At 47.6% G+C, this 12,500-nt stretch overlaps 1 protein-coding gene across 3 annotated transcripts in view; it reads right to left on the reverse strand.

Moving 5' to 3' along the window:
* The window catches only part of heatr5b (HEAT repeat containing 5B), a 38,595-nt gene that overhangs the window by 10,101 nt on the left and 15,994 nt on the right, over window positions 1–12,500 (reverse strand). For all 3 annotated transcript variants that reach the window (XM_076285501.1, XM_076285504.1, XM_076285502.1), the window contains 11 exons: window positions 12,308–12,455; window positions 11,572–11,751; window positions 10,770–11,018; window positions 8,695–8,876; window positions 8,220–8,288; window positions 6,890–7,069; window positions 6,454–6,694; window positions 4,378–4,626; window positions 3,934–4,061; window positions 2,112–2,256; window positions 1,589–1,861 (listed from right to left, as the gene is read on the reverse strand). In XM_076285501.1, coding sequence (XP_076141616.1) covers window positions 1,589–1,861; window positions 2,112–2,256; window positions 3,934–4,061; window positions 4,378–4,626; window positions 6,454–6,694; window positions 6,890–7,069; window positions 8,220–8,288; window positions 8,695–8,876; window positions 10,770–11,018; window positions 11,572–11,751; window positions 12,308–12,455 — 2,044 coding nt within the window. The remainder of the gene's footprint in view (window positions 1–1,588; window positions 1,862–2,111; window positions 2,257–3,933; window positions 4,062–4,377; window positions 4,627–6,453; window positions 6,695–6,889; window positions 7,070–8,219; window positions 8,289–8,694; window positions 8,877–10,769; window positions 11,019–11,571; window positions 11,752–12,307; window positions 12,456–12,500) is intronic.

Raw genomic sequence — 12,500 nt, forward strand, 5'->3', positions numbered from 1 at the left:
TATCCGCCTCTAATTAGAGTTTATCCACATCTCAAGACAGTTTATTCACCAATTGCAACTTTTAACATTAAAAAAATCACACTGTATTATACACATTCACAATCAACACTCTAGGAACCATTTTAAACCACTGGTATTGTTATAAACATTGGACAATAACCTCCACCGTCATCAAACATGTCCTGAATGGCTTTTTTAAAAATCCGATACGGCATGGAGCAGTCCACCATCACAGAATTCATAGTTTACCCCCCCACCCCCCCCCACCCCTTATTTTACCACTACCTTGAGCAAGGCACCTAACCCCTCACTGCTCCCCGAGCGCCGCCATTGTAGCAGGCAGCTCACTGCGCCGGGATTAGTGTGTGCTTCACCTCACTGTGTGTTCACTGTGTGCTGTTTGTGTTTCACTAATTCACCGATTGGGTTAAATGCAGAGACCAAATTTCCCTTACGGGATCAAAAAAGTATATATACTATATACTTTATACATCCTTGTGGGCACCCAACTAGTGCTCAATTTGTAAGGAACTGATTCCTGTAAAAGTCCAGAGTAAAGCCCTGACCGACCACCATCACTATCTGTGTCTCTTTCTCTGTGGTCGTACATTAACACAATTAACGCCGATATATTAATAAAATCCTTTCCCTGGAAGGCATCTGTGACAAAATTGTGTAAATTTGCCATAATTGCCAACATGTTTAATTCATGTTGATATTTGTGTGCTGTTTTGACCACTTAGTGATGATAAACTCAGCATCTTGTTTGTAGGAAAAAAATCATTTATAGCCCGTTAAATAATAGCCACTATTGCCATACTTGTTCTTACATTTTCAATTTATGCTGATATGTGTGTGTTATTCTGACCATTTAGAGATGATACACTCAGCATCTTGTCTGTAGGGGAAAAAAAAACCTCATTTATAGCCTGTTTAATAATAGCCATGATGGGGATGACTCAAGTCTAGCACAGTGGGCACGGCTCCAGGCATCAAACACGCAGCAGGCAGCTGTCCAGGCCGCAGAGAGCCACTGCTGCGGTACCTAATCCTGACCAGACAGAGGATTCCCACAGTCCACCTGTCCCTGGGAGGAAAGTGGTAACACCTACCTACACCTGTCTGGCACTGAGCACTGCACCCAGATACAGACAGCACAACAGAGGAGACGGGAAAGTACTACAGAGTCTGCAGATTAGTGAGGAGGGATTTAAACAAAAAGGACATTTATACAGCAGCTTCAGTGATTGTATGAGTTGACCAGTGTTTTTGTGCACACACACACACACACTCATATATATGTGTGTGTGTGTGTGCGCATATACATTTCCCTTGACTTATGCTCTGTTGTCATACAGTATGTGCACTGTCCATGAACGCATGCATGTCAGTGCAAAGTATTAACTCATGTGCATACATGGGCATCCATGTGTAACTACGCGTGTTTGTGAGCTCCTCAGCAGAGCACCATATGGTCTTCGTGGGTGTGGTGGGGGGCGGGGGCATGCAATCTGGGGAGATGTGTGTGTGTGTGTGTGTGTGTGTGTGTGTGTGTGTGTGTGTGTGTGTGTGTGAAGGGGTCGCCCACCTGCTGGAGAGCAGAGCGCGGGCAGCTCGGCCAGGATGGCGACGGTGGCGGCCACCAGGCGCGTGCCCTCCTCGGAGAGGCTGTGCGGCCGGTAGGCCAGGTGACTGGGCGAGTCCCCGGCGCGCGTGTTCAGCTGCGGCAGGTGGCGCATCAGGATGAACACCAGCAGCTCCATGGCGGCGAACACCAGCGACTTGCCCGGCAGCAGCTCCCCGCTGTCGCCTCCTTCCCCGAGGGTTGCGGCCGACTCCTTCTCCTCCCCCTCCTCCACACCTACGGCAGAGGGACACACACAGGAAGAGTCCAATTCAGTGCACATTTTCACCATCACAGCACCCCCGCCCCCCCAAAAAAAGGACCAAATCCACAAAGGGGATTTTCTTTAGTGGGATGAATGGGCCCAAAAGTGGCATGCTTATCCAGACTGCAGACAAAGAGTCTGTGAGGTACAAGGCGTGTGTGTGTGTGTGTGTGTGTGTGTGTGTGTGTGTGTGTGTGTGTGTGTGTGTGTGTGTAAACTCACTAGAGCTGGACCGCTGCAGTTGAAGATGGTCTAGCGCGGAGTGGATGGTCTCCTGCACTACTGCGGTCACCTGCAGCTGCACACTGGGAGGGTCACACGTCAGCAGCAGCCTGTGCAGCACATTTAACAGTTCCACCGCCAACAGCTGGGAGAGAAACACACACACACACACACACACAAATGACTTCTTTACTTCAGCTATATTACATAATAGACATGATGTAAAGTGGTAGGTCAGGCAAAAAATATCTATTTAGTCTGCCTATTCATGATGTAACACAGTCCATGCTGTAATTTGCAAGGCTTTGATCAGCACGCCTAGACAGGATGCTCCTCCATTTTCAGCTGATCCTGAAAAACTCCTCTGCGCCCCATTTCGCCTGCTGCCCCAACCTCCACTCCTGCCAGCTGCAGCCTGCCGAACCCAGTGGCCTGCACCAATGATCAGGCCTCCCAAATGTAATTAAAATGGGATGGGATGGACCGGGTGTAATCCACTATTCTTAATCTATTCATTTGGGCCATGACGAAAATGAAAAGATAAACAGCATACTGTAAACTACTAGCATGGAATGCTGCTAAAACTCACCTTCCAATAACCCGTACCGACACATGCCTAGCTGGGCAGCCTTTAATACAGCCTTCGGCGGCCTTAAACTTCACGGTCCTCTATGAAGTCTAAAAGTTTAAGGCGTCTTTTGTGGAGCGAGGTCACAACTGTGTGTGTGTGTGTGTGTGTGTGTGTGTGTGCGCGCATGTGACATTCAGCTCTGTAATTGTAGGATATGTGGCAGGATGCCACTGGGTTGCTACTACTCATTAACACTGAGGGAAATGCTGTGTGTTTGTGTGTGTGTGTTGACCTCCATAGGAGCATGACCGTGCCATCTCAGCCAGGGCCATCCCCTCCCTCAGGCTGCTGACCTTGGGAGGTCTAACTCTGTCCCTCCCTCCCCCCTCCCTCCAGTTGTCACCCGGATGATATCATCATCATCATTGCTGTGGTAATGAGATGTTCCCTGTCCTATGAACAGAGGGTTGCCATGAGGTTAATGACCTCATGTGTGAGCCATTCTCTGACTTGACTGAGGGAGTCTGATTTGAGACGTAAATAAATGGAGTTCAATGGAGATGTAAACAAGCTCTTAAAGTGTAACTTGAGTAATTTGAACCCAGTGTCTTTTTCACCATGACAATGAGTTGAACACCCCCTCGAGAGCTAGATAATGTTGACCAATGGAGTACTGAGTTTGACTGTCTTTAGCACTTCCAGCCAAAAGGCTAACAGTGCTGAGGGCAGAGAGCCAAAAGTATCCAAACTGCCATTTTTTAACCACTAATAATGCTCAAAATAGCACCACACTTCTGCAGTAGTATGAATAGGATCCCTTCACATAAAACAAAGCATCAAGAACTTAGTAAGTGTATCAGAAGTCTGTACCTTAAAGTTACCTCCATGTTGTGGGGAAAGTAGTTTACCGAAAGCACCGGAGTTCAGTTCAAGGAGGAAAGTTTGCTGTTGTATGGGACTATTCCAAACTATTATTAACTGAACTTAGTGTACCGATAGTTTATTAAAAAAAGAGTGTTTTACAAGTCAGCAACAGCATGTGTCAATGGGATATTTTCCAGACGGACCTTTCCAGACGGACCTGCAGAGCAAATTCAAATTTGCTAACAGGTTGGTCTGGGTTCACCCAGGCTAACATTTTCTTCCTAAAAACAACTAATCAATTAATCAAGGAAATAATCAACAGATAAATCGGCTGCGAAAATAGCCATTCGTGGCAGCCCTAATGTGTACTCGGCACGGCCGCCTCACCTGGTCCTGGGCGATGTGCTTGCGGGCGCTGGGGGAGTCCAGCAGGGTACAGAGGGCCTGCAGGCAGGACATGACGTGCTCGATGGGCTCCTCCGGTCGCGGGAAACACAGGAACTCGATGCTGATGCCTGGACAATGCATACGGGAGAGAGGACAAAAGGGACACACAAAGGGACAGGGTGAAAATGATGCGGGGATAGGGAGAGAGAAGGGAAAAAATCATGAGTGCACAAAAGTATCTATCCCAGAAACAATCTACACACGCAGGTTTTAATGAATAAATAAGTAAATAGCACTTTTATAAACAATAACAGTTGACCAATAGATATAACTTAATTCCTAGTGCAACAGACATCACAGTCCATTTGGACGAAAACTCGAAATACACTTCATGCCATTCTCTACCAATGGCAGCTGAGTTGATGGGTGTCAGAGACATGTTACCTAGAAGCAGATGCATGCGGTCCTTAACCAGCTCCTCCTGGCTTTTGTTGGGGACCTGTCCGGCCGGCGGGAACACAGCAACAGGCCCGGAGCCTTTGGGCAGGGCAGGGGGGGTCTCCTCGGCACCCTCGGCGGAGCCGAACCCGGTGCTGTGGAGCCAGAGGGACACGGCGTGCAGGATGGGAGCCCAGGAGTTGCGGTAGTGCAGCCGCGCCGTGTCTATGGTCTCAGGTGTGTAGAAAGCCCCACCTGGACAAGGGCAGAAGGAGACGGACGATGGGGGTGGGGTGGGGTGGGGTTGGGTGGAGTAGAAGAAAGAGGAATCAAATCATTCCTATTTGTATGACCACAGTGGCCATAAAAGAAGCAGGGATGGCAGGACTGAATGGAAGACGCAGTCCGTCTTTCAGTCATTCAGAAAAGGTCACAAATGAAGTGGAACTAAGATGTTCTGGGGATTCCCCCCCCCCCCCCCCTTGGGAGAATAGGAGCTTTTGTGAACCATTCAGCAATTCAGCCTTCTAAGCATTATAAAGAAGCTTTCCAACATTCCTCAAACCTAGTAAGCAGTACCTAACATCACTTAAACCCATGCCCCTCTGGAAGGACATCATTAAAGGGACATGATGGAGAGTCACATACGTACACCATGCATGCAGCAGACAAACAGAAAAGCTGCCTGTAGTGTCCCTTTTCGCCAGACGCAAATTACTGAAAGGGGGAGTCTGCATGTCTTGTGTGCAGCTAAGGTTCGGTGAGGAGGAATTCAGGCAAGGCACTACTGCAATAAGATTAGGATGTCTTACACTGTCAAACCTGAACAGAGCATTAGATTAGTGGTGCTGTTTGAATTAGCAGGCTGGGAATCTAGTGGGGCTCTTTTTGTCCAAATTGCTTTTTAAGTTAAACAGTTAGGAATGGGACTTAAAGGAGGCAGAGAGAGTGGGGAAGATTAAAGATTATAGGCAGGTGGGGCAATGCTACTCTCTCATCAAAGGGAGATTTAAAAGGAACTGCCCCAATATAGTTAAAGCCAGGCGTAATCCCTGCCTCTAACACTATCCTTCAGAGAGAGGCCAGGGATTTGGAGTGCTGGGACTCCTACTGTGCAGTGTTACCCTGGAGCTTCACTGGAAAGAAAAGTACTCAGACTGGCATTGCCAAACAGCGCATAGGAACGATCACATGTGTAGATGAGAGAACCACCATATGACCAGAGAACATAATAGATCACATGGGAGCTCATTTAGCACTTTTGGATCAGCTCGTAGGAACTAGAAAGTCTCCTGCACAATGTTGGATCTTTGGATCAACTCATAGGGAAGGTAGTGGAGCAAGATCATGGGTCTGATATCCCTGAAACACACAGTACTAATGATGTACGTCTGTGGGCCAGGTTGAGAAATGTACTGTACTGAGTCCACAGTCTGTACTGTACTGTAAGAGTCCACAGTCTGTGCTGTACTGCAAGAGTCCACAGTCCACAGCACTTCCATCTGATTATCTTTAACACCCCTATGCCACCCCTATAGAACCAACTTCCTTGTGGAACCGGTCATGTGAACCTTATGCAGACTGCTGTTATTTGGGTCAATAGAATCACGATTATTCAACATGATCACTAAATGATTTTGGGAACACCATGCATGTTCTAACCTTTCGAAAAAATGTTTTAAAAACAAATGTCAATATTTTTTATGCAACAGTTAACCCTGTACAGCAGGGGCTTTCAACCAGTGGTCAGCGGCCCAGTTGTGCTCTGTGAGGACTTTGCTAGTGGTCCGTGACCATGGATTCAGGAATGTAGTTTCAATGTAGGAATCAGTATTTTTATTCAGTGGTGCTCCCGGGGTTGCATAATTAGTCAGAATGGTAGTATCTGGTTCCGCTCAGTTGAAAACCCCTGCTGTAAAGGAATGGGGTGCGCTGGATTTAAAGCTCAAGACGAAACAAAAGCATTATTGCAAAACAGAATATTGAAAAATAATCACTGTTATATTGTTGTTGTTGTTTTCATAATCATTTGAAGTCATAACTGGAACTGAAACTGGATTTTGAATAATTGCCCATCCCTACCATCAGGTGGGAGCTGGCTGGCGAACTCGGCGGGCAGCGTGAGCAGGGCGTAGTCCCTCAGCGCGGCCAGCCACAGCCGACTCAGGGCGGGCAGCTCCGGCTGCACCAGGGTGATCAGACTGTCTGGCGGCAGGATGCCCGTCTCCTCGCCCGCATCTTCATCTTCATCTTCCTCGCCGCCACTGCTCTTTGGCGGCCGCGACTCGGCCTCCTTTTTAATCTTCATGGCCACCACAAACACCTGAGAGAGAGGGAGAGAGAGGGGGAGAGAGGGGGAGGGATGGAGAGCGAGAAGGAAGGAGGGAGAGAGAGAGGGGGGTAATGAGAGGGAGGGAGGGAGGGAGAAAGAGAGAGATAGAGGTACATTTGAACTCTGCTGAGGACTGTTCCAAACACTTTAATTGCGATCACTTCACACTGCGTGTGCTTACTGTACCTCAGCCCAGGCCTTCAGCACGGAGAGCTTCTCCATGGTGGTGGCGCTCTCACTGTACAGCTGGCTGGAGGAGCCCTTCCCAGCCTGCACCTTGTCCAGCGATGACACCAGCAGGTTGTGCACACGCCGCAGGTCATTCAGGTCGCTGACCACGCCACTGCCGATCCAGGTGCTGCACACCTGTACAGAGTGACAGACAGAGAAACGATGCCGATCAATACATTGAGAGACGATTGGTGGAGATGGCTGTAAAATAAATTGCAGCCTTATAATAGCATATTATGTTTAGTCACCACCAGCATATACCAACGGCATACTCTGTTCTGTCATTCAAAATGTCTTTGTCACAGAAAATCATCTAAGAGTTATATCATACAGTTGCAGAACTGCTCCCCAAACATGATAACGTCACAACAGTAGAGTAGAGAAGAGGCAATAGGAAACAAGTAATTGATATTATCTATTGCTGGCGTCTTAAACGAGCATCAAACAAGTGAAAGTGGAAGTGAGTGGACAGGATGCCATGTAGCTTAGCTGTTTTTAGCCCCCAAAGGCTCATCTAGGGGGTAATTAACTGGAGGGGTCACAAGGCTGTGAGAAGAAAAGAGTGAAGTCTGAACACAGAGACACACAGCTAAAGGACTCTCACTCCTCCAGCGTCACCTCCTTCACCTCCTCCTACTTCTCCTACTCCAGCCGCGCCCTTCAGGGCAAATATAAATCTCTCTGTCCAAGGGCAAACATGACTGGGGGCCAGACATGAGTCTCATCCTATCCTGTAGGGCTGGGACAGGGGAAGATAGGACAGCCTCTGGGCCTTTGCCAACAGGCAGATCTGAGGGTGGAGATGGAGGGGAGCGAAACAGAGCGACTCAAGCCAATAAGACAGAGTTTGATAGAAAAGGCAGAGAAGGAGAGAAGCAAAGGGAGGAGATTAAGAAAAGAGCTAAGAGATGAAGGCCCCGGGATGAAGACTGAGAAGTAGAGAGAGAGAGAGAGAGAGATAATAAGTGAACGATAGAGAGACAGAGTAGAGAAGAGAGGATAAAGAGGGAATGAGAGAAAGAGTGCTTGAGTAGGGAATCACTTTCCAACAGCCGTCTATTTACTACCATCCTTCCATTAAGCCCACGTAAATCAGACCAGACTCATTCCTAACAGCCTCAATACTGTAGCTCTATACAGGGATGCAGATTAGAGCACGCTGCAGCTCTCAGAGCCGGCCACACTGGTCTTCCTCCGAGCCCGACAGACACACACACAGTACAGCAGAGCACAGACACAGCACAGCACAGACACAGCACAAACAGGACGGAGAGGAATGCTGTACCTGGCACGCCTTGGCAGTGATGTCAGACGGGGTGTCGGGGGAAAAGGCAGGTCTCAGTGCAGCCCCAACCTGCCAGAGGAGAGAAGGAACAGGGTTTAAGTAGAAAATCTGACAGCTAAGAAACTGCAACTACTAAACTGATATACATAAATAGCAGGTAAATGGAAATAAAAATCACTGATGCAAACTACTTATTGATGTTACGTTACGTTAAAAATAGGACAAGGTATTAATTAGTGTGTTTCAAAATGAAGAGGCAGCCCCAATCTGCCACAGGAGCAGGGGGAATAATGTTCAAGGAGAAAAGAATCTGAAGGCAAAAACCAACTACAGCCATAGTGGAATCAAAGTGGAAGTCTAATTAGTAAAGCAAACCATTTATGAATGAGCATAGACAGATGCATGATGTCTAAAACTAATCAGCATGTCTCAAAACTAAGTGGAGTGCTTTGTGCAGAACAGCGCCCTCTCTCACATTGGCCTGGTACTGCTCCAGAATGACATGGCCGGGGAACTCGGGTTCGGGCACGGAGGCAAACTTCTTGATGATGTCCTCCAGGGCCTGCAGGCCGGCCATGCGCAGCTGGTTGCTGTTGTCCGTGGCAGCCATGAAGGCCATGCGGATGAGGTCGGACAGGTGAAGCACCAGCAAATCACCTGAGGACGACACAGCACTGGGCAGTGAAAACCTGTAGGTCTGGAGAGCTTCTTGGAACTTATGATATTGAAGCCAAGACGGTGCTCTTTGGTGGAGGGGCATGAACAATTCAGCAAAAATCTTGAAAAAAGATTACAGCAATGAGGATTTTTTGACTGAGACAAACATCAAAGTTAAAGTTAAAGTTGACTGATATTTCAGACGCCTTTATCCAGAGCGACATGGACTCGCAATGGTGGCTTCGGGAATCGAACCAGGGTCGACCATCGTCGGTGACGTTACTACTACAATACATAAATTGCATGGAGAAGCGCCAATGAGACAAGATATTGTTCTAAACAGAGCACATATTTGTGGATAATGAACTTTTATTGATATGGTCTATCTATGATCATATAACATTTCTGGATCAGAGAGTTGACATCAAATGCAGGTTGCAGATAGAAAACAAAAAAAAGATGGTATCATGTAAGGCATCCTCTTTACTGTGCCCTTTTGATGCTGAACTGATTTCAACCTTGTCCTTGTTAAAACACTAAAAATGCCACTGTAAAGTTCATCGCAATCAGTATAGTGCACAATGCTGGGGGGAGGGATAGTGGGGGTCACTGAAAGCAGCTCGCTGAGGGTTCGGGGTGCTGGTGTCACGGCTATTTTTCCCAAACGGGCATCTCTCTCTCTCTCTCCGCTGGCTAGCTAGTTGAGTCTGGCTGCTTATATAAGTGCTGAGCAGCGGCTGTCAGGCTGAATCAATTCCTCTCTGCTTACTCATCTGAGCTCCGGTCAGCTCAGATTACATAAAACACAGCAGGAGGGGAGGGGAGGGGAGGAGAGGAGAGGAGGGGGATGAGGAAGAGAAGAAAGGAGAAAAGTGGAGGCGAGGACAGGGGAGGAGAAAGGAGAAGAGAGCAGAAGAGAACAGAGGAGAAAAGAGATCTGAAGAAGAGAAGAGAGGAAGAGATGAGAAGAATGGGAAAGAAAGAGGAGAGGAGAGGGATGAGGAAGAGAAGAGAGGAGAAAAGAGGAGGTGAGGACGGGAGGAGAAAGGAGAGGAGAGGAGGACAGAGGAGGAGAAGAGAGGAGAGGGATGAGGAAGAGAAGAGAGGAGAAAAGAGGAGGCGAGGACAGGGGAGGAGAGAGGAGAAGAGAAGAGAAAAGATGAGAAGAAGAGAAGAAGAGAGGAGAAGAGGAGAGGAAAGGAGAGGAGAGCAGGGTCTGACTGCTGTGTTCAGGATGGAGGTGGCCTGCTGGCAGCACAGCTGGAGGTACTGATGGAGTGTTCTTCTGATGCACAACAGACCCTGATACACTGTGGGAAAGGGGCTGGTAGTCCAACATAAACCCACTAAATAAACCCTGATGACTTTCTGTGTAGTTATTACACTTTCCATCGCTAATAATAACACATGATGCAACGAGACCTTTAGGTTACATGACAAAAGAGCAAAGGCCAATGACGCATCCAAAACAAGTGCAATGAAAAGGCTTTTAAAGGAACTACTCCACTGTGACGCAGCAATGCAAAAAGACTGACAAGGGAGAGGTGGAGTTTCAGGGAATTGTAGGGGTGTGCCACAAAGCAAGGTTCCTGATCCTGACTTTTCCCGGTCAACTTTGTGCGTTGATCTATGCTGATCTGTAAGTCACTTTTTAAAAGTGTTTGCTAAATAAAGAAATGTAATGTAAACATAAATGTAATCTATTCTGATCTGAAAGAGACTAACCTTGTAAGCCAGTAACCATGGTTTTGAGATCAGCAGTTACTTCTGAAGTTACCCGGGTAAGCCAGTTACGTTGGTTTTGAGTTTAGCGGTTAGTGCTGAAGTTACATGGGTAAGCCAGTAACCTCAGTTCACAGTACAGCGCCCCCTCTGGTGGCACGTGGCAGTTACCTTTGGGATTTTTGGCCCGAGCTGAGCGGGCGGTGGCCAGGTCAAAGTGGGCCTTGTCGGAGTTCTCACACAGGTGGATGATGCGGCAGAGGCAGTCCGCAGCGAACACCCGCGTTACCCAGCGTGGGGCGACGTTGGGCTTGGAGGGCTCCTCGCCCAGCGTGGTGAACATGGTGTCGTCGTCTGTGTCGTCCTTCTTCTCCGAGTCCTCATCCTTCCCCATCTCAAAGCCCACAGCGCCCCCTACATCTGTGAGGGAGAATAAAGCCATTGTGGGACTGGCGATGTGCAGGTTGGCATCTTGCATGGCAGCTGCCGCCATTAGTGTATGAAAATGTGAGCGAATGGGTGAGTGTGAAGCACTACTCTGCAACGTGCTGTGAATGCTCTATATAAATGAAGTCCATTTACCACTTACAATAATAAATACCAATTTATTGTTGTACCGCTGTGATGTTTTATCCTTCTTAGGTTTGCTCTTAGACTTTTATGTGTCATTGCCAATCAATGCAGGGGCTTATACCTAGGGGCTTAAAATGATATTCGTTATACCGCGCCTTTGACGCTGTCTCAAGGTGTTTTACAGAACACAAGGCCTGACACCAAAAGCACTTAGACAACAGTAGTCAGGGCTGTGCAATTTCTCTTATTTTGAATAAAACCAAGTGGTACCTCATTAAAAGGAAGCTTTAAAAACATTTAGGTTAGGCCAGAAACACAACAAGTGTAACCATGTTGTGAAACCACCATGAAGGTTAAGCCCCCTGTGGTGACTAGCTCCGGCCCACGGCTCTCCTGGTACCTGTGGTGGCGGCCAGCACGTCCTTGCACAGCTTGAGCCAGTGGGCCAGCTTCCCCACCGCCAGGGACGAGAGCATGTGGCCCAGCGTGTCGTGGATGTCCGAACACAACTTCCTGTCCGTCTCCCGGTCCAGCATGCCAAACAGAACCCCCTCCAGACCCGTCTCGGTGATTTTCAAATCTGATAGTAAGGGGACACAGACATCAGATACTATAAAAGATAAACTACTGACTGCTTAATAACACACACAGACACAAAAATCTGAAAAAAGCTTTGAATATTATTATAACATGAAACTGATAAGATATCATAATGGATGTTACTACACAAGATTACAAGGTTGATTGCAATGCAATGAATCTCAGTTTTAACATGGATGTAAATCCAGTTTCATGGACTGATACAGAGTTAGTTCAACCACTTCTGATTTCAAACAGGTTTCGAACAGATCCATTTTCATTATAAAATAACCATTTTGTGTCACTTGCCACTGCCAAAAGAATATATAAAAAATATGCAAAATACTGTATGAAATAATTATGCTTTTAGTAAGATAGTAAGAGGGTTGATTGAGTTTTACAGTTTTTCAAAGAATGAATGAAAGATTGAATGAATAAAACCTTCATTCCCCAAAGGCTAAAGAGACGCACGGAACATTAAACACAGTAGTACAATAGTAAATCCTAAACAAAGGGAGCCCAGGGCTAAGCAGGTGTGGGTGCTGCTGGTGACGTACTGATGGAGCCGCTGTCCTTGCTGTCGCTGGCCTTCTTGGCGAGGCTCATGGCGTACTCACACACCTCGGCCGCCTCTCTCTGGACCAGCTGCCTCAGACACGCCACCGCAGCGCGGCGCAGCAGCAGGTGAGAGCTGCACAGGTGCACCTGCACCAGCACACACACACACACACACACACACACACACACACA

The sequence above is a fragment of the Alosa pseudoharengus genome, unplaced genomic scaffold (assembly GCF_046254945.1).
Source record: "Alosa pseudoharengus isolate Yale_2024_CS ecotype anadromous, Long Island Sound unplaced genomic scaffold, YU_APseudo_1.1 YU_APseudo_1.1_scf_15, whole genome shotgun sequence".
NCBI classification, from domain to species: Eukaryota; Metazoa; Chordata; class Actinopteri; order Clupeiformes; family Clupeidae; genus Alosa; species Alosa pseudoharengus.